At 34.4% G+C, this 24,048-nt stretch overlaps 1 protein-coding gene across 1 annotated transcript; it reads left to right on the forward strand.

Moving 5' to 3' along the window:
* The first annotated feature begins 15,604 nt into the window (after positions 1-15,604).
* Positions 15,605-23,611, forward strand: LOC110872502 (serine/arginine-rich splicing factor RS2Z33). Its single transcript, XM_022121303.2, has 7 exons — positions 15,605-15,733; positions 17,693-17,807; positions 18,386-18,425; positions 18,563-18,658; positions 22,095-22,303; positions 22,387-22,485; positions 23,122-23,611. The coding sequence occupies exons 2-7, from the start codon at positions 17,698-17,700 to the stop codon at positions 23,480-23,482; spliced, it is 915 nt and encodes a 304-aa protein (XP_021976995.1). The 5' UTR covers positions 15,605-15,733; positions 17,693-17,697; the 3' UTR covers positions 23,483-23,611.
* The last annotated feature ends 437 nt before the right edge of the window (positions 23,612-24,048 follow it).

The raw sequence follows: 24,048 nt of genomic DNA on the forward strand, positions 1-24,048 counted from the left end.
CCTTGCTATTATTTTAGGATTTTCGTAGATAAACATGTAATTACAATCACATATACATTGAAAATACGATATAATTAAAACATTTTCGGATTTGAAACAATACAATACAATACGTATAAATTCGTCGTTTTTAAATGATGACGAAACCATGTGCGGAAGCATGTACAATGATCGTGTTCGGTTCTTCGGTGAGCTTGATCTTTATCCGGGGCATCTTGGCGATCACCTATGATCAAAACCAACTTAAAAGTTAGTTTTGATAGTCAAATATTAAGTTCAAACAAGTACAGGGGTTAAAAGGAAAAAAATTTAAAAATTTTCCGGAGTTAGGGGCGTCGCGTGACGCCAAGGGCCTAGGCGTCACGCCTAGCCCTTGTTTTCACAGACTATTGCCTTCAGCTGTTGCTGTACATTCCCAACTCAACCCGATTTCACTGAAACGGCCATAACTTCTTCGTTATTGATCTGTTTTACCCGATTCTTTTTCCTACGCGTCCGTAATTTAATTCTCCATCATATGGAGTTAAAATCCAACATCCAACATAAATAAATTTTGAGACTTTCAAGCCTTCGACTCGTTACCTTTTTATCAAATTTTACCCATTTATGCATTTTATCAAACAAACATATTTGTTTGATTCCTACATCACCTACACTTCTTCAAATAAATGTTATATACCATATTATGTTCTAATCACATGTTTATTACACAATTTAAACCCATTTTCGCTCGTATGCTTATTTTGACCCGTTAAGGGTATTTAAGCACTTTCGAGCCTAAAATAGCTTTTGATTGCTTCGAGCATTCCATTACCACATTTCTTATCCTATAATCTCCCACCCCAACTGTATTTAAGGTAGGTTTAATGTGGTGATCAATATAAACCAAATTTTACCTCTCGAATCATTATTTTACGGCAAAAACTAGAATAGTGCCATTTAGCTAATATAATACCTCTTTCAGCTCTTATATTTATTCTAAGTATTTACCTAGTCATAAAACTCGTTTCCAAACAACCTTTAAGGGTCGTTTGTTCCATTTAGCCTACAAGGGCGTTTTGGTCGATTTTAGTCCTCTTATGACGAAGGACTCTCTCTCAAATTATTCGACCAAAATAACACTTTTAACTACAACATAATTATGTGTAGATCAACAAGTAGACCCGATTTATACCTCATTTTCATTATCACACCATCAATGGTGACGCAATTATCCGATTTGCTAATTGGTCCTGTTAACATAAGACTTGACAACCACATTAGTCGATATTGTCAAATGATGTTATCATCACCATTCAACCCGTTTGGACTATATGCCCAACATTATCTATTTAATCAAAAACTTCGTTTTTGATTTCCAATTCATTCATCCATCCCATCCCGGATTTTATAACCATACTCTTTTTCTTTTACACTCTTTTCTTACAAATTCAACCCATTTCGGCTTACGCCATGGGTATCCTTTTAACCTTGATTTACATTAGTCGACACTTGACAAATTTCCATATTTCCAATATTATCGTTATCACGTTTACAACGTATCGAATAAACTGGTATTCTACATAAGTGTGTAAATTACACTTACCTCGCATCCACACCACGCTTTTCTTTCCGTGCTTGCTCCGTTTGACCCGCTCCCTCGTCAAGCTTCCACCTAGCTTGTTACGCGTCAAACTATCATCATCGTTTTCAAGGTGGTTAGTTTAGTCATTCAAGATCATGACCTTCACACCTTGTGAATTTTTACCACTATTTTTAATGAACCTTATCATAGGTCGGTTCGACTTTTAAAAGTCAAACCACCAATTTACAAATATGGATGCACTAACAAGTTCACATGACTCGATAAATGCACATTATCAACCACTTAGTGAGCGTCATCTTTTGAGATGCTACATCTACTAACATGTTATCTATTTCATACCTCAAGTAACCATAAATCAACATGTAATTTTAGTTATTACAAGCATAAACACACTTTGACCATCATAATCATGGCTTTAACTCTATGTCAAGACCCACTTCTAATCGCTTATGAACTCTTAACAAAATCCCTAATTTGTTCAAGTAGTTCATTCATATGAGTTAGTATGATGTTTATAAACACCAATACAACACCAATTTCGTCAAATCATCAAAACCCACTTAGCTCATACTTGATTAGTTGACTAATCACTAGTTTATGGCACAATTATACAAATTAGTATCTAGGGTTTGTTCCTAGACTTATACTCACATCAATATCACTATAACAATGAACATTCATACGAGAATTTCATTCATGCATGTTTATCACAAATTCGAAATATCACCAAACATCAAAATTCAACATACCTTGTGATCCCCTAAGCTTGGTGATCACGATTTTATTAAAAGCCCCAATTTTCTGGCTCGATTTCTCTTTGATTTTGTTGAATTTGTGGGTGTTTAGGGTTCTTGAGGGGAACCCCCTTTCTTCTCCTGGACATCGACCCACACCTTGTGTGTGTATATATATATTTTTTTTGTTTTGTTTTTAATTATAAACTTCTTTCACATATTGCCCATTTTAGTCCCTCTTAGTTTAAAGGTTCTATAAATGGGTCAATTACTACAAGTTCCTTCTTGTTTTACTAAACAATAACTAACTAGGTTAATTATTCCTAGTTAACTTAGTGGGTTCCGGGAGTTATAACCCGTTTTATTTTAAGTCTCGTTAACTTGGGCATTTTTATATACTTTGTTTTCTCAAGGTATTTATGCTCTTTCAAATTAATATTAGGTTTGTTTATTTAGATTCCTAATATTTACCGGGTTAATTTTTACCACTAACGGTATTTTACCCGTCTTTACTATTAACGTGGTTTGATTACCAAACCCGTTTTTAGGATGTTACATGAACCCCCTCTCCGGGCTGCCCATTGATCTCGAGTACAAGGAGTATGGGCCGAGAGAGAAGTGTGGCATGTACAGCCCAACTTGGGCTTGTGCGATTGGGTCGTGTTATGCGACTAGGACTTGTTATTCACTTTTATACATAATACAACCACACGTGACACATAATAATCAACTTATAATCATTTCATTAAAATCAACTAACCAAATAATCATGTCCTACCGGTGCCTTGGAAGGGGGGGGGGTTAGATTCTTTTACACTTTAGGTAGACCAACATATGATGATTTTCTTGTATATATGCATATATGTTGCTTACTGATGACTTATCTACCTACTGCTACGTGATTTACTTATCCGTTTTTCGTCTACCTGTCTGTTGGTTGTTTTGGAGCTGGGGGTCTCTCAGGAAGCAGCCTCTCTATTCTTGAATAGAGGAAAGGTTTGCCTACATCCCACCTCCCCCAGACCCTACCAATAGTTCTGCTATTTGTGGGATTTACCGGGTATGGTTGTAGTTGTTGTTGTACACGTTACATCAAAGTAAAAAAGAAAAGTTATGAAATACGAGTTGTCACATCATCCCCAAGTTGAAAGAAATTTCGTCCCGAAATTTAGTATGTAGTTACTAAGGAAGCTAGTTAGGTTGCGTGGTTTCCTGGTTTTCCTGGGGTGTCACGGTTTGGGCTGTGAACCAAGTCACAATCGACGAGGGGGTTTGGGCCGAGATGTAATAACAACGAGAGGAGAGAAGTGTGCGGCCCGGTTCCATTGTACGACCAAGATTTCATCATACATACATAGTCACAATACATTCACATAATACGTAAACATAAACCACTCATAACATTTCACTAAAACCAAACATATCAATTAGTCACGTAATGTTCATACAGTTACATCAAGCATAATGAAAAGGTTCGAAAATGCGAGTTGTCACAATAATCTTGAAAATATAAAGAATCATAAAATCAAAAGGTTGAGTACTAAGAAAAAGTAGAGTGATGATATAATTAATTTAGCAGGGGTCCGTTTAACAACCATGTCAAAATCATATAGTCTTCTTCACAGCACGATCCATTATGTACCTCCAATTTGTAACATCAGGAACAATGCGTTGGTGGTCAACATCAGGAATACATGGTCTATGACGTGTCGAACACGTAGTTATCGCCGGCGTATAATGTGAGCTCTTCCAAATCCTTTCCTCCAATGCTCATAACACGTTCATGCTCTCCTCACCCTCTCCCATATCCATGTCTCGTCACCCGCACTCTACCGCTAGTCATCGACTCACTTTCAACATGAACCATGTCACCACCTCGCACCAACTCTTTGATTCCACATTCTACAACCAGATTGATAATACCGTCGACCTCATACTCCAGTTTTCCAACCAATCTCACTTGCTTGCTTTGATTTTCAACTGAACTCACTCGCTTACATTTTCAACTAATCTAACTTGAACCTGAAGAAGAGGTCATTCTTCAAATGATAGCTCGGTAATGTTGTCAAACTTCTGACCTTCCAATCTCATTTATAGAACTAGTGTGCGTAATGTTATTTGGATTTGATTTGAATGAAATGTTAAGTCTATATATAATATATGGTCGACCATATCGGTTCTATTGAACCTATATAACTTATCTATAGTTTTAAAACTGGTATAGTTAAAATATCAATTAATGATAAACTACCTATTGATATATATATATATATATAGGGTCAGGATTTAAAGAGAACGGTGAAAAGTGTGAGAATGGTGAGAACGATTTTGGAGTTGACATGTGGCATTGATGCTAAATTACACTAAGGGGTAATATTGTCAAAACAAACCCACACACATGTACTTGGTGTTCAAATAAAACGCCATAAAAACACCAAATTCAGAAAAACGCCATGAAAATACCCAGTTAAAACGCCATAAAACACTCAGTTCAGAAAAAACGCCATGAAAAGCTCAGTTTAAAACACCATAAAACACTCAATTCAGAAAAACGCCATGAAAATACCTAGTTAAAACGCCATAAAAACACATAGTTCAGAAAAATGCCATAAAAATAACTAGTCTAAACGCCATAAAACACCCCGTTCAGAAAAACGCCATAAAACCCATTTCATTTTTTTTGAAAAGTATATCAATAGTATACTCGTTGGAAAGATAAAAAACGCTGAGTTTTATGGTGCATTTTTTTGAGAAAAATAATCACATATAAAAAAGTTATTTGCATTTAAATATGATGGGGGAAAATGGCATGTGATTAGCATGTGCACCCTTGTTTAGATCTTCCAATTTTACCCCTCCTGGTAGTTATAAGGTTCCCATTATTTACAAAAATGCCACCACATCATCTTAGCCACAAATCACAAAGATCCTATGGCTGAAAATCATTCTGACTGTTCTCAAACTTCAAATCGTTCTCTCCTGATCTTGTTCCTATATATATATAGGATAAGGATCCGTTAGGACCCACCGTTTGTTGGGAGAACCGCGAGAACCAGTGTGAACACATGGCATTTTTGTAATTAAAGTGAACTTCCATCTAACAGGTTTACATCTTCCATCTTCGTTCTGTTCAAATAGTTAGGGTTTACATCCTCATTCAAATCATCGTTCACTGCTACCACTCCCCTGACAACCGCCGCCGCCGTACACACATCACCGCTGCCACCACCGCGACACCACCACACCACCACCGTGATAACTCCTTCACTAACAACTCCGCATCCGACAACTCGTCCGGTGACATTCATACATCTGTTTATAAGTCACCACTACAATAACTAATTCGGCTCGTCCTTCTACGATTACTTGGTTGAATACATCATTTGTCCGGAATCACAACAAATTACGTACTTTTTTATTGCATCCATTCTATTACCAATTTCTATGTTGTTACCAATTCCCACTGTAAGTGTCCTTATACGATTACTCATCCGATTATATTGCTATTTGTCATCTACTTACAAATAAACATGATTTCACTTGTAACCCTTTTGTGATACATATGGCATCTTCTGATTCATCACATATATACCCTCCTCGTCAATCTGATGGGTTCACAGTTCAAGTGGCCAGAAAAGTCCTGGAAAAGCTTGCTTTGGGTCGGATTTTAAGGTGTCTAAGTGGCTTAACTGGGTCCTTATTAAAGTTAATGGTTTCATATAGAGGTTTCTACAGAATCGGGTTCCGGGTGGGGAAAATCTGGGTGCGAGAGGGGTTAGTACCATTACTGGTTGCTGCATAAAGTGTGCGGAGGTTTCGGAGTCGGTCACGCATGTTTTTATTGAGTGTTTGATAGCCAAGGCAGTGTGGATGAAGATCCCTGTTTGGTGTAACTGGGACCTTACAGGCCTCTCATCCCTGGAGCAGCTTGTTCAGGAGTATACGCGACTAGATTCTTATGTCAATAGTACATTGCTTTTGAGTATAATTTACTCCACTTTATGGGTAATTTGGAAGGATTGTAACAAAAGGCTCTTTAAGGGGGGTAAGCGTTCTTTGGAGTCGGCTTCCGAGGATGTTATTAACCTCTCGTTCGGATGGGTAAAATATCGTTCGAAGTTCTGTGTTGATGGCCGGGAAGGCTGGGTTAATTTGTTTTTTTTTTATGTTTTGTATGGCTGTGTATGTGCAGAATATGTTCTGCACTTTTTTGTTTTGTTTAGATTTTACCCCTTGTTGTTGTTTTACCAGCTAATCGTTGGTATTTCTTTTGTGGTATGAGAAGTTTTGCGGTATGAGAAGTTTTGCTGCTGTTCAAAAGAAATTAACATTTTCTTGATTACTCTATGTTCCTGTATCATTGTTTATTTAACATTGTTCATTTTTTTTGTTTATCTGACTGATCAATACAACGATCATGCATATGTGCATTATGTTGATAACATCCATACTCGTCACCGATCATGCACATGTGCATTATGTTGATAACACCCATACTCATCATCCGTAAACTGTAAACCATCATTAACATGAACATGCACATGTGCATCACGTTAACAACACCCCATAATCATAACTAATCATATTGTTAACCATTAATACATAACCGTGCACATGCGCATCACATTGCCAACACCCTTTAATCATCTCCCTATAATCATATGTTAACCATCAGAACATTTTCCATGCACATGTGCATTGTAACGCTAACACCCTATAATTATCACTGATAAACTGTTGACCCACTATAATCATCACTGATAAACTGTTGACCCACTATAATCATCACCGATAAACTGTTGACCATGTATACATGGTTGACCGATAAACTGTTGACCATGTATACATCGTTGACCGTTTAAACATTGTGCGTACACATTCCATATGTTTTATTAATTATGATATTTATATCCTCTTTTTATTCATTTTATTTTTTTGTTTATATATAGGAACAATCCTACATTGATCATTGTACACATCGGTACATATTATGTTTAAAAGAATGGTACATATTATGTTCAAAATAAGGACAACCAAAAAATACTTGAACTACATATAAATTGATTGTCACTTGTTTTTTTGTTTACATTCCTTGTTTAGACTTTTTTTTATCTACTTAGCGGTGTAGTATTCACTATTGTATTCATGACCAATTAACATAAATTACCAACATGTCCACTGTTTCAACATCATGCACATGTGCATTACCCAACGCGTGCATTTTCAACATTGAAACTATACCATCTAAACTTATCGATGCACGGTTTTTAATGCCATTATGTTTTAACTACATGTACTCCATTTTCAACCCACCTATTACACATTACAACGTATACATTATGCACATGTGCATTCCCACCATATAATATGTCAAACAACATTATACATTACTACCTCTATGTTATGCATATGTGCAATGCCAACATAAACTATGCCACTCATCATATCACATCAATAGGTAAGTGTACATTTCCAACATATACTATACCATACACCATACAACATTGTAAACTACATATCCTATACCAAACACCATCATACATTACCACTATGCATAATAATATATAAATATGCACATGTGCATTGGCAACATAATCATTTATGTCACAACAATGAACACTTGTGTATTTCTAACATATACTATACTAGCCACCATATAACATCTGAAAACATTGTAAACTGATTATAATCATCCGGAAACACATCATATATCACCACTATGCACACTAGTTCACCTTATGCACATGAGCATTTCCAACATATACTATACCATATTACATCAAATTACTGAATTAACGATCGTACAGTTGTCATTGTCCAATAAGCAAATATAAATTATCAATAAAAAATAACTAACATATAAACCACCATACAAAAAATAACCATAATTTTCAATATAACACGTTCTATGCAACTTTCTTTCATTAATGGTGGAAGTTTTCCACCGTCTCGTCGCCCTTGTCATCCATCACATCGTGCTCTACACTTGTCCTATTCCTTGTATTTCTTTCTCCTGCAATAACTGCAATAATTGCACATGACATCAAACAACATCGTTCAACATGAAAGTAACAATTGGATGCACATGTGCATATACTATCAACTGCATCATCGACTAATAACCAACCTTTTTTGGCTTTTCGTTTAACACTTTTGTATTCACCTTCCTTATCATCTGGCAATTTTGTTGCCCCTTCGTCATTCTATCTCAACACAAATGTTATTTTCTTCGCTTTTTTCCGTTTTTTTACCTACAGTAATAATTGAAACATAATATAATCAAAATGAAATTTCAATTAGTATGTGCATTAAACACCTTTTTTCATCACCGTAAACGATATGCATTTGTGCATCTATATGCACTTTGTACATCAATATGTACATGTGCATCACATATTCTTATAATGATATTTAAAATCAATCCATATGTAAAGTTCAATGTTATGTGCTCAAATTCAATATGCACATATGCATCACTTTAAACAACAACAACAACATCAACAGAATCTAATTACACAAAATCATAAACACGTATATTAAACAAAACTGCTCATGTTCGCTATGCACATGTGCATCACATGAAACGATAACATCATATTCTAATTACACAAAATCACAATAACACCATCATATCCTAATTACACAAAATCACGTATCTTACACAAAACTGCCCAAGTTCACTATGCACGTGTGCATTACCTAAAACAACAACACCAGCATATTCTAATTACACAAAATCATCTACACGTATCCTAAACAAATCTGCTCAAATTCACTATGCACATGAATAATATTATTAACTTTATTTGCTCAAATTCACTCTTACACACTCATTGAATCATCGATTCTAATAATCACGTTGCTCTAATTACGAATGGATGAAGAATGTACGATCGATGATTAAGTTCATAATATATATTATACGACTAATTTTGGACGAACTTTGGGAACTAACCTCGATTATATGACTATCTGCTGGTAAAATCTCAGATCTGAGATAAAATCTCAATCCAGATGCTTCAATATCCCGAACTGATGACGGTGAAGTGATGATGTATTCGAGACGATGATGTAATCGATGAACTGTTGAGAGATTCAGGGACGAACTGTTAAGAATTGTTGAGAGATTCAGGTTGAAGGTTGAGAAAATGTTGAGAGATCTGGATCTAATAAGAGGTTAGAGAGAGTGGACGTGAAAGTTTGTATTAAATGTAATTTAATTTGTGCTTGAAGTCCAATATTTCAAAAGTTGTTTGGTATTTACAAAATCGCCCCTTGTTCACATTGGTTCTCACGGTTCTCGCAATAAGGGTGGTTCTCGCATGAACCCTACCATATATATATATATATATATATATATATATATATATATATATATAGGGGATGGTTCAAATGAAAACCACTTTTATTGTGAAAACTCGAAAACTAACTAAAAAAAGCCTAAAAAACACACAAATTTTTTTTTATAAAAATCGCAGGTTTTTATATATAAAAAAAAACTTTTTTTCAAAAAAAAAAAATTGTAGTACACATGTGTAATAATACACATGTGTAGTACACATACACATGTGCAGTATTACACATGTGCACTACACAAAAAAAAATTTTTTTTGAATTTTTTTTGTTTATATAAAAAAAACCTGCGAAATTTGGTTTGCAAAAAAAAATTGTATGTTTTTTTAGCTTTTTTTAATTAGTTTTCGAGTTTTCACAATAACTAGTGGTTTTCATTTGAACCTTCCCCTATATATATATATATATATATATATATATATAGGATAGGAGTTGGCCAGAAAGTCCAAATTTCCTAAAAAGTGTAAAAAGTCATAAAACACCATAATGTCAACCATAAAACACACCAAAAACTCACAAATAATATGATGAAGATTACTAAAACATCATGTATGTGGGTTTTGTGTTGTGTTTTAGATGTTAAGGCTCTGATTGTGGAATGACAAATATTATTGTGTTTTATGTTGTTTAGCATTGTGTGTTTTATATTCATAGTTCTACGATGGTGTGTTTGAAGTTTTTATGGACTATTAGAGTTTGAATATGGTGTTTTAGTAATATTCATTCTATTATTTGTCAGTTTTAGGTGTGTTTTATGCCTGAAATTATTGTGTTTTATGACTTTTTACACTTTTTAGGAAAAACACACTTTCCGTAGGATCCCCACTCTATATATATATATATATATATATATATATATATATATATATATATATATATATATATATATTATTGTGGAGAGTTCAAATGAGAAGAAATTACAAATTAAGAATAAAAAGAATAACGGATACAAAACTAATTTGGACAAATCATTTAATGAGTCTATTATTTATTTTTGTTATTCAAATTAATGAACTCTAATAATTTAATGAGTTTATCTTATAAAATAGTTGTGCACCTTATACAATAAAAACAATCATGCACATGATCTTACATATTCAACGTTTCCTACACTATTAAAACAATGTTTTGGTGTAGGGTACAAAATGTGTAGGACTCCAAAACTTTTAAATAATTTTGCGACTCATAATAAAATATGTGTAGGACACAACACTTTTAAATAATTTTGTGACTTCTAATAAAATTAGTGTAGGATACTATGATCCAACACATTAATGGTGGTGAAGGAGAAAATTATGGTGACATTAATGAGATTTAAGTAACTCTTTAAAATATTGTTAGTATTCTACATCAAATTGTCTATATTACCCTTAGTAATTAAAGCATTAATAAAAAATGGATAAAAATGATATCTTAATTCCCAACCATTGATAAAAAAATATAGGGTCTAGATTAATTTATTTTTCTTCTTTCAAGAAGATTTTTCTCAAATGAACATCCATATATATATATATATATATATATATCCCCAAGGGTGAGGATATACTAGGAAGTTTATTTTGCTAGGAAGTAATCTTGACCATCAATTTAATTAGTCAATGGCTGAGATTAAAATGAGTGAAAGTGAACAAAAAAAAAGAGGCGCGTGAGTTAGTTTGAGGGTATTCTAGTCCATTCAAGTCAATAGTTTCTATCTCCTCCAATTCCCCATCGTTTTTAAAATTTTAATAACTTTTTCATACGACAATATTTTTTTATAAAATTTACACCATAAAAACGAGCGTTTTTTTATCTTTAAAACGAGCACACTATTGCTATACTTTTGAAAAAAAAAAAATTTGAAAACCCAGATGCGTAAAACGCAATGGATAGAACAACACACTATAACCCAGGTTCTAAAACGCAATCGAGCTCCATATGGTCGTGATTATGTTTTAACATGGTCATGCCTCTATTCTAACATGATCATGTTTATGTTTTAACATGATCATGTTCTCTGCACTCAAATTATGAAGAAATCGTACCTAAAATGCAATGGGTTTCACATGGTCATGTTTCTCTTTAACATGGTCATGCCTTTGTTTTAACATGGTCATGTTTTTGTTTTAACATGGTCATGCCTTTGTTTTAACATGGTCATGCCTCTGTTCCAACATCCAACATCAAGGTTCTAAAACGCAATAGGTTTTAACATGGTCATGTTTATGTTTTAACATGGTCATGTCTTTGTTCCAACATGATCATGCTTCCCTTTTAATATGATCATGTTCTTTGATGTTATTTTACACTCCAGTTCTAAAACACAATGAAACCCAAAATCAAGATTTTGCACTACAGATTCTAAAAAGCAATGAAGCTTTAACATGGCCATGTTCATGTTTTAACATGGTCATGCTTTTGTTCCAACATGACCATGCTTCTATTTGGCATGATCATGTTCTTTGCACCCAAGGTTGTAAAACGCAATGAAACAAAAAATCAATATTTTGCACAATGGAGTTTTAACATAGCCATGTTTAAGTTTTAACATGGTCATGCTTTTGTTCCAACATGCCCATGCTTCTATTTTAGCATGATCATGTTCTTTGCTTGTAAAACGCAATGAAACCAAAAATCAATATTTTGCACTGTAGTTCTAAAAAGCAATGAAGTTTTAACATGGCCATGTTTATGTTTTAACATGGTCATGCTTTTGTTCCAACGTGACCATGCTTCTATTTTGGCATGATCATGTTTTATGCACCTCAGGTTGTAAAACGCAATGAAAACAAAAATCAATATTTTGCACTGTAGGTTCTAAAAAGCAATAGAGTTTTAACATGGCCATGTTTATGCTTTAACATGGTCATGCTTTTGTTCCAACATGACCATGTTTCTATTTTAGCATGATCATGTTATTTTCTTGTAAAACGCAATAAAACTAAAAATTAATATCAATGAAGTTTTAACATGGCCATGGTCATGTTTTAACATGGTCATGCTTTTGTTCCAACATGACCATGTTTCTACATGTTCTTTACACTCCAGGTTGTAAGACGCAATGAAACAAAAATCAATATTTTGCACTACAGGTTCTAAAAAGCAATGGAGTTTTAACATAGGTTCTAAAAAGCAATGTAGTTTTAACATGGGTATGCCTTAGTTCCAACATGATCATGCCTCTGTCCAACCATGATCATGTTCTTTGCACTGCAGGTTCTAAAACGCAATGAGTTTTAACGTGGTCATACCTTTGTTCCAACATGATCATGCTTCTATTTTAGCATGGCCATGTCTCTGTTTTAACATCCAGAAGAACAAAAATGAAAAGAACTATAACTAAAACATAATGAGGTAAAAAACGCAATTGAGGTTTGATAACTAAAACGCAATGAAAATAAAATATAACATAACTTACAAAAGAACTCTGATTAACGACGGTGGACGGAAAAAGAACTCTAATACACCGTGGGGAAACTGGTGGCGGTGGAGCGGTGGCGGTGGATGGTGGAATGATGGTGTCAGATCTAAAAAACCCAACAGGTGGTTGAAGGTGGTGGTTTCAGGTCTAGTTTCCGGCAAGATGGTGGCGATCGTAGGTGGTGGTGGTGGTGGTGGAGGTGGTGGTGTTGGTTGTGATGTGGTACTTTATAGTTTTGAAAATAGTGGATTTGAGTATGAGGGTAAGAGAAATGAATTGCAGATGCTGGGTTTTTTTTTGAAGATGGTGAGTTTTGACCAAAATACCTCTCCTTATGTTTTTCATCTTTGCCACATGTCATCCTCTTATTGCTTCCTATCCTTCCTAGCGAAATTAATCTTCCTATTTGATCTTTTCCCATATCCCCAAACGCTATTATTATTGTTTTACTTATTATATTATATTATATTATATACATATTAATTAAGAGTGGCGATGAATAGTACATACTAAAGTATTTGTTCTCCATCTTTTTATAGTTTTTTATTTATTATTCAATTTTGTTTATTGTTAATAAATTGCTTATGTTAACTTAAAAAATTTAAATCCATATATAATCCAAGTTATTTGCCCACACGTTGTGACGGTATGTTACCATGGGCATTGGATCGGTATTAGTCCGGTTCATTACAGTACAGGTCCGATACATGCACTCGGTATAAAAATCAACACATCTTTTACATCGGCCGAAAATGATAAAAACAAACACTGGTACTGACACCAATGTTGTTCGAACGTTATCGACCGGTTCAGATTGTCAGGGTATTGGTACCGATATTCATTTATCATCACAGACAAAGTTGTATAAATTAAAAATTTTCTAAATCGAAAATCATAAAAATGAATAAACGTACCGATACTATTGTTGTTTAGTACAGTACGTTGCGGTACAATGTCAGCTTACCGAAAGAAAAGACAATAAAAATAATAATCAATGTTGTTCGTCCTGTTTTGGTTTAGTTCACTACGGTAGCGGTACTACACTCGATATCAAACAAGAAACCGTAAAATACTGATGTTGTTCGGTTTAGTATGGTATGATAGTGATACAGTGTCGGTTTAACAAAAGCAAAAAACAATAAAAATAAACATTAGTACCGATACAGATGTTGTTTAGTTCATTTCGGTTCGGTTTGGTACGACAACGACATAGTATTTGTTTTCAATAAAATTTATATCTCGATGTTGAGTAAAAATAAACATGGAATACAAACCAACCAAACCGATATCAACTAAACAACATCGGTACTGGTGTCAATGTTTGTTTTTAGTGTTTTTGATTAATGTGAAGTTTTCTCTTTCGATTACTATAGCGAGTGTCGATACCGTAACGGAAAAAAATAGATATCGACAAATTCCTGCCGCGAAGCACGGGATAATTTCACTAGTTATTATTAACAAGAGGGTTCAAATTAGACGGTTTTCTTAGAATCATTTATTAGAATCAGATTAGAAGTATTTTATATAATTTAGATTATATTTTAATTTATTTTTGTAATTTAGTATCAACAATGATTAAGTTAAATCTCAATATTGTAGAATATATTTATATAGCTCCTTAAGTTCACATTTCACATTTGACTTAGATTATATTTTAATTTATTTTTGTAATTTAGATTAATGGGGTGAGTTTTATTTGGACTAAAAAACGATAAATTAAATAAGTAAAAAGACATGCCTCTCATTTATTTGACCTTTTTGGTGAAGTTAATGAGCCGGATGAAAATGACAAAAAAAATGCAAACCTAAGAGACAAATTATTATTGTTATTTATTTGTAATTATTATATTATTATCATTATTAGTTATGATTATCTAAGTCACTAGGTTATAGACTCGTGTATCACACGAGTTTACGTAAGATATTGTTTTTATTCAACCTGTGTAATATGCGGGTTGTTATAGTAAGATATATTAAAACCACATTAAAACTTAAACATTACGTCCCTTTTCAATAATTTTTAACATTCTATTTTATAAATAGAAAAATTAACGAATGATAATTTTATTTTAAAAATCAAAGGTTTTATATCCAATATTCCAATGTATTTAATCAAATCAAATACTTATAATTTCAGTAACTTATTTAGTAAAAAGGCAAGGGCATTTATCTACCATTTGTGGTCTAGTGGTAGGAGACTTGAGTTTTTCACTGGAGACCGAAATTCGATTACAATTGTGTTACTTTTGGTGGATTATAGCAATGAAGGATTTCGAGCTATACCTTATGTGAGGTTGTCAGTTCGAATCTCGATCCTACCTAGGTTTTCGTTCCATCGTGTGTTATGCTCTTATGGTGGCATAATGACTGTCAAGTGACAATTGGCAGTATGGTTTTTCAAGGGAACGCCTAACCTAAACTCTGAAGCCAGCGTGAACTCAGTTAAAACGACATAGTATAGCCGAAATAGATCAACAAGACTCTCCAATATAAGAAGTGTGGTGACCAAACAAAAGAAACTCAATGTTAAAAAAAACGAAGAAAAGGCAAGGGCATTTCGGTCAGGTAAATTTAACATCCCCGTGTATATATATAACATAGTTTTGAACTCGCAGAAGGGGAAAAACCTAGGGTTTCTGCAACTATCGCCTTAATAATCAGGTACCTGTTTCTGATAATTTTCTACTTTTTCAATCCAATTACGCTGTACAATGAGTTTTATGTTGATTAATTCCGTTATTATCATATTGTAATTTTGTATAACTGTCGAATTCGACCGTATTATCGTAATTAATCGACGTAATGAATTTTATTTTTTGATTTCATAAGTTTGTGTGTGAAATATGTTGATCTTCTGTGAGATTATGAATGTGTTTGAGGAACTTCCACTTATCTGTTTCTCAAATTTTGCGATTTTCATTCCAATTATGCTGTACCACTAGTTTCATGTTGTAGATTTGATGAATACATTGTTACTAAGTATGTTGTAATTGTGTAAACATGTATCTTTCGTTTTTCTATAGGTTACAGTATTTTCGGTACCGATGAAGTCGTCTTTATCGGATTTTGTATCGTTATGTGCGAATTATGTTGATTGTCTGTGAGATTATGAATGTGTTTGTGGAACTTTTGCCTATTAGTTTTTCAAATTTTGTTGAATATCAATTCAATTATGTTGTACTACAAATCGTTTCGTTGCTGCTATGTTGTAATTGTGTAATACTTGTCGGCTTTGATCTTTCATCTTTCTTCAAGTTACCGTGTTTTCATTGCTGATCGACGTTGTATTTGTTGATTTTATATGTTTGTAAGCGAGTTATGTTGATTGTGAGATTATGAATGTGTTTTACTTTTTAGATGTTATGCCTTGTATGCCATGGAAGCCTGTAATCCTAACCCCACGAACCTTGCTTACCTCTCACATTCATTAACTTAAGTAATATTACTGGAAAAGAGATGCATTTTTATAAATTGATATGAGTTACTGTGAGTTGCTTAAGAGGCTTTTCTTAATGTTCATAACTACATATAGAAATATTCAATGAGTTTGTAACAAAGGCCACACCACACTTATGCTAAACATAGTTGTAGCTTAACGAGGATCAAACCGAAGAACTTATTCCTGAAAGTCACTTTACAAGTTTAGCTTTTATGTTGGAATGCCAGGGGAAACTTTAACAATTTTTTTTTTTTACCGAAAATGAACCCATTCATGTAATTAGAATCTGCATACAACTTAGTTTTATGATGTGAGGAGAATACACTATACAAACTAACAAGGACTATTGCATGTATTTCATGTTCAAATTAATCTACGATCGCATGGCAAGAATATTTAACGGAAGTGAACGCGTTGTAAGAGGCTAGGGGTGGTAAATCTTTACTAGCAAGAAGAATTAACAAATAACAAAAGTTAAAGCATTCTAATAAACAATAAGCTCTTTTTTGAGTTGAGAGTAGAGTTAAGTCATCATAAAACTATGATTTAAATAGGTTCTGAGTATACACATTTGGGGGAAGCGTAAAAGCTATACTCGTAACCTAGTGACTTTCAAGTATAACTATTAAGCAATTGACAACAAATATTAAAATTTAAGGAACTCATATAAGTCTTTTCTTAGAATTTATGAAGTTAAAATGGTGTCAGGTCAGTAAAATTCACGGGCTTAAATTATTTATTGATGTCTTCCATGGCATAGAAGACAATCTCTGTAAAGTATACAGTATTATCCGCATTGAAATTACAATCTCACAATAAAGGTCGTAGTCAGATAAACCCATACGAGAAAGCTGCTAGCATAATCCAGCCAAAAATCACATTAAAAGATAATAGTATTTTGCATCACTAAAGAAAGAATACAAATTGTTTACATGAGTTGAAGAAACTATATTATTTGAAGAATGTGATTAAATCTCCAGATTACTCATCTTTTTCTATGTGATTTTATATTTTCTTCTTTTTTGGATTATGACAATGTTTTAAGATGTTTTGTGGTACCATTCTCTTGTGTTAATTAGGTAATTACTAGAATTCACTAGGATGTCTGCAATCAGTTGTTCAATTATCTTTGTCAAAAGATGGTGGTATTTTTTTTATTAACGTGTATGTGTTTTGCACAGTGAAAATGCCGCGTCATGATGATCGCTATGGTAGTACTACACGTCTCTATGTTGGCCACTTGGCTTCACGAACCCGATCGCGTGACTTAGAGGACATATTCAGTCGATATGGAAGGTAAATAGTTCTATCAAGAGTCATTTTGTACTGTTTATTCTTTGACATTAGCTAATGATGTGATATATCTGCCGATTTTACACATCATGAATTCATGATGACTTGATCCTTAAGCAGATGTTTTTGTCTCTTATATCCATTTTGTTATGAACTTATGATCTTGTAAACCCATACCACATGCTTTTGACCCGAAATCATCAGAACTTAAAATTTATAAAAATCAGGTAGTTGTAGAGTTAAGGTATGTGTAGGATTAAGATGTCGAATTTTAAATTACCGTTTTAAAAAAAAACAACCCCTTGGAAGTGTCGAGTAAGTTTGACTTGATGATCTTTATGAAGGTTTATGGGTTTAACCAAACCTGGAGGTATATGGTGAGAGGTTGCCCATGATCGAATGAGTCGCTATTCATGCAGTGCGTGTATAAGAAACTTTGGCGATTCTTTATATATTATTTTCCGTATTTTTTGATGGAAATGGCAAAGTGGTGTTTAGTTCATCTTTGAGGGGCGAAGTATCAACCCCGTTTGGTTCTTAATGTCATGATGGCCTTACTGTTTCTGGCGCCATTTACGCAGAATACGTCATGTGGATATGAAGCGTGATTATGCCTTCGTGGTATGTACTTTCTGCTTTTACTGTTGTACTTTTAGTCGTTTCTGCATGGAGTTTTGTTTATTTACCATACTTTTAGCTTTATATTGATTGATATGACTTTTGCATTCGTGCTTTTTTCTTTATTTTATTTACTGTAGGAATTCAGTGACCCACGCGATGCTGATGATGCACGATACAGCTTAAATGGTCGTGATGTGGATGGAAGCCGTATTGTGGTGGAATTTTCAAAGGGGGTATGATCCTTCTATCTCATGGTGTTTTTGGTCTATATATGTGTATGAAATGTTTAATGGTGTGGCTTCTATTTATTTATTTTTTGCTATATAATGTATATTTTAGCAGAAGTTTTGTGAAAGTGGTTTAGTTACTATTTTATCTGTCATTTTTCCCTTACTGATTTCTGTTCTTACCATACAATAGTCATTTGCTCTTGACTGTGTACAAAACTATTCTCTCTCACCCTTTTAGGGATGATTTGTCATTAGATACCTATTATTTGTTATGTTTTTTGTGCTTTATTTTGTATTTCTTACACAAGGCTCCATCCACAAGAGTGAATAGCCTGTTCTTTTATACAGTTTTGGTAGAGAAACTATTAAGTCCTTCATAAATTAAGAGTCGGACCAGTTATTGTTTCTTTGAGATTTTTATTAGAGTGGTATAGAAATGAGTTATTTGGAGGAATGGGATTTGTTGTTTGGTTATGCCTTTTGAATTGAAGGAGGAGCCTCATTAGAAATCACATACAACCAAGAAGTGTGTTTTTTGTAGACCTGGCAATTTTGGACCAAGGTTCTACATTATTTGGGTTGATATGGGCTTTACAAAGAAAGTCATGGGCTGTTTTGGGTTAAGATTTAAATTTGGGGGGTCGGAATGGGCTTATTAGGTTTTAGTTAATAACATGGCATGGGTCAGGATGGGTAACCCTAAGAAACCAGTAAGTACGCAGGACTCCCAACATGCGAACAACCGATTTTGCAACGGAATTGTTCTCACTCAGCCATCCGCATCTCACTATCATTCTTTCTAATTACAATTTAACTGAAGTTTGTTGATCCAGTGGAGTTTTAGACTTGAATTTCATCTCCTTCATGATTAGGTATTTTTCGACTTTATGTGATCGGTTTTGTTTGATTTTCGCCAAATTGGGGATGATTATGACGCTTTTCGATGGAATTAATCTTTAATCCACTTCAAGTTTGTTGTTATAGATTATATAGGATTGATTTTTGGGATTTTGTTGCTTTGTGCTGTTATAGATCAGAATATATAATTTGCTTCCATGAATATCAAAGCACCTGTTTGTGTCTTGGCTTAGCTTATAATTAATTATAAAAATACATCGAGGACTTCGACACAAGATTGGAATTGAGCAAATTGACTATAAAAGTGATTATAAAAATACCTTGCGGCTACGCAACAAGCTCACCCTGTGTGCATTGAGCCTTCGACTATCTAGCCTTAATCCTAAGAAATGAAGTTGATAGATTGCAATTTTTATTTGACCTGTTTCTTTATGACATATAATTGTTATTTACCCTTTTGACGTGTTAGCATACAACGGTAATCGGTCAAAACCTGTTCAGGTCAACACAAGAATTTTTGTTGTGGTGGTCACTTGTCAAACATATGGGTTTGTTGTTGGTGGTTTGATGTTTGTGTTTATTGATCTTATATTGATTGATTGTATAGGATGTTGAATATAGCCATTCAGTACTGCAATATTTGTTTTTGTTAAAGTGACTACTAAATAAGACTTGCAATATTTAAAGTGACTACTAAATAAGATTGTAGTAACATGAATCACAATGTGCTCATTTATTGTCCCCAATTGTGTTTCCTGGATAGTTATCTATATGGGGTTAAGTTATTCTACAAAGGCTCCTAACTGTGGACACGAATGCAGCTCCGAAAACCCGGGCCCGCGTGAGGCAGTTTTTGCACGCACTCGGTTTCGTTTTTTTTGTGCGTTACCTTTTGTTTTCTGCTTATGCGCTGCGCCTCAGCACCGTTTTTGGCTTTTGACAACATAGCTAATAACCTAAAACCTACACCCACTACACTACTACCCAAAAGCTAAACACCCACCCCACCACCACCCAAAAACCTAAACACCCCCCCCCCCCCCCCCCAAACCCCCGCGGCAAAAAGTTTTTTTTTTTTTTGGGGGGGGTTGGGTGGCGGGTTTAGGTTTTTGGGTGGTGGTGGGTGTTTAGGTTTTTTTTTTTTTTTTTTTTTTTTTGTGTAGTGGGTTTTTTTTAAGAGCCTTTGTACACTTCTTATTTTAAGAAGCCTTTGTATTTGATCCTAATCCTATCTATATGTTCTTGCAACCAGAAGGTTGTTTATCATTGAAGTAGTGTGTCTGACTTCAGCTGCCTGCCTTCCTCTATTTTAAAACAGTCCCCTAGGCTCTAACCATCTTCTTTGTATAATTAGAATATAGAATAGAATTGTTGAACATTAGGATAAAATTTGATGCTTTTGAATCATTCTTAATGATTAGGTTATGGGTAATGAGCCATTTGATTAGTTTATACTTGAGCAAGTATGAATCTATTCCAAGGTCTTTGGAATACTGGTAGATTCTTGAATCTTGATCATGTAATGAGTCATAATAACTACAAGTATGAATCTATTCCATGGTCTTTGAAATTCTGGTAGATTCTTGAATCTTGATCATGTAATGAGTCATAAGTTGAATGAAACATGTTATTAAGTTTTTGTTTATGACTTGTTTTACTTTTTTTTCTTCTAACAGTGTTTCTTATTGAGTTATTGTAATTCCATGCTTTTGACTTTTAAAGGTATATGTAAAACATTTTTCATGAAATTTAAGTTTTAGTCCTTTAAATATATAATTTAAACCCCTTGTAGATATCCTAAACAATTTTTTTTTATTTACATTTTTTTAGTTTTCATTTTTAATTCTTCTTATATTTATTATTTATTCATTTATTTTTATTTTTTTATATTTAATTTATTTTTTTAATATTTAGCCCATCCTGACCCCGAGCCCATCCTGACCCAAGCCCGTCCGCCTTGCCCACTTTGCCACTTCTAGTTTTTTGATGTTTTTATTCTCAATGGAGGGGGTGACTTTTTTGTTCTATATGGCAATGAAACGATAGTTACCAATATAGGCCTCTCTGGTACACACCCCCAATTGTTGAAAAAATGCAATGTTTGACTTGAATCATTAAAATAGAAGCCTTCATATAGTGATTAAATGCCTAAAGTAGTCCCAGAAGTAGTAACAAAGGCTGAAAACGTGTGAACCTTAATAAATTTTTTAAATGACTAATCATTGGAAAAGTAGATAAAAGGCTGAAAACATGTGAACCAAACGGATTTGGCATGTTCAAAGTTTATTTAGAATCAGGGTTTGAATGCTTGACATGATATATGTACTAATGTACATCTGTAGGTGTTCGTATTAACTATGAAACAAAACCAAATCGATAAACAGAATGCAACTGTATTGATCCCTGGGTTTTAAAAAGCGCGCCTAGGCGCGAGGCGCATCAAGGCGATCCATTATAAAGTTCTTTACAATCCATCTTGAATCCTTTTTATATCTTTTTTTCCTTTTGTATTCAATTCTTATTAGCTTATCGACTTAATACAAACATTTTGCTTAAGAGGGTGTGTTTTGATATGTACTAGGTTCCACGAGGTGGTGGTGGTGGTCCCTCAGGTGGGTCCCGTGAATATCTTGGCAGAGGCCCTCCACCAGGGTCAGGGCGTTGCTTCAATTGTGGACTTGATGGCCATTGGGCTCGAGATTGCAAAGCTGGCGACTGGAAAAACAAATGCTACCGTTGTGGTGAGCGAGGCCATATAGAAAGGCATTGTCAAAACAGCCCCAAGAAAGCGTAGGTTTATTACCATATATCTTTTGTTCATTTAAAAAGTCTAGTTTTATTATAAAGATTTAATAAAGAATTCTTTTATCAAGTGCTCAAAGCAGGCGTGGACGAAGTTACTCGAGAACTCCATCTCCAGCTCGACGTGGTAGAAGCCGCAGTCGTAGTTATAGCAGGGGTCGCAGCTACAGGTTACTTATACATTTCTGGTCTCTTAGCTTTGAATATATTCTGTCAATTTGCCTTCAGTTTTGTCATTGAACTATGTTCACAGTATTACATGCCGAAACGGGTCAGGCTCATTACAAAGATTTATTTATATATAATCTTTTAACTTGTTAACTTTTAAACACTACTATAATATATATTCTCAACTTCTATCAAATTTGTTCAATCGATGGTGTATTCTGTTCAGATACTTAAACCTATGGGTGCACAAACCGGGTTTTTTAAAACCGGAACCCGGTCCAGGTTTGGTCAACAGCCGGTTCTGGGTACGTTCTGGTTTTTTTCGGGTTTTGGTTGGTTCGGGTCTAGGTTTTGACCAGGTAGAGGTGGAACCGGTTCCGGTTCAGTTCTTTTTTCTAAACCCGGGTCTAGAACTGGTCTGTACCCGCTGGTCGGGTAGGGTAGGAATCGGTTTCGGTTACTAGTTTATTACAACATTTACTTAATCGTCTCTTAAACAAAGACTAAAGAGATTCAGTAGGCTCTGTGCGTTCGAGTACACTTTCTACACTTTCGATGACTTGTATCACATAAATTTATGTGTTGTCTCTGTTGAAAATCTTATCTATGATTTGTTTTTGGTTTTTTCACTGTTCCAGCCGATCTAGATCACCTTCAAGGCGGGAGAGGAGCATTGACCGTGCAGATAGAAAGAAGAGGAGTCCAAGGAGACACGAGGCTTCACCATCACCATCCAAAGGGAGGAAACGCAGCCCATCACCTGCTGACAGAAGCCCAGAAGCCAGGGATGATAGTCCATCACCAAGAGGCCCAGTTGAGAAGCCGAGTGCAAGGAGTAGGAGCCCTGTTGAAGACGATGGTGGCAGCCCAATTGATAGGAGTCCTGCTGAAGAGAATGGGCGTAGCCGTAGCCCAAGTGCGGGTCCTAGGGACAATGCGAGTCCTGTTGATGATGATGAAGGGAACCATGGTTCGCCAAGGGGCAGTGAATCTGATTAAACATGTGGTCTGGTTGAACTTTTCTTCTGAGAACTTGGGTTGGACTACTAGGAATTGGTACTTTTCTTTATGTGTCGTATGTTGAAATTTGAATTTAGAAAAGATTAATGAGTTTCTTTTTTTTTTTTTTTGTTGAAAGAGAAAATTATACAAAAATCAAGAAAATTCCAATGAACTAATTGATCTTGAATTGTTGGAGATAGAGATGAGAAATTCGGAACCCTACCATACCAGGTAGGGATGACAAAAGGGGTGGGGGTCGGGCAGCTTTGGGTCATGGGTTAGCCGGTTAGGATGAGTTTAGGTTAAAGGTGAGTTTATTAAGAAAAAATGTTAGGGTGGGTTTTGGGTAAGATGAGTTTTGATCATGATAGGCTAAAAAAATAATAGTAAAAATAAAAAGAGTTAATTACAAAGTTAGTCCTTGTGGTTTGCACAAAGTAACATACTTGGGTACTAATAGTTTGAAATCACATTCTAGGGTATTAACTTTTCATTTTGTAACGTTTGGAGGTATTAACGTTATTTGTAGGTTTAAAATCACATTATATTAGTACCTAAGTATG

This window comes from Helianthus annuus, chromosome 8, assembly GCF_002127325.2.
Source record: "Helianthus annuus cultivar XRQ/B chromosome 8, HanXRQr2.0-SUNRISE, whole genome shotgun sequence".
Lineage (NCBI taxonomy): Eukaryota > Viridiplantae > Streptophyta > Magnoliopsida > Asterales > Asteraceae > Helianthus > Helianthus annuus.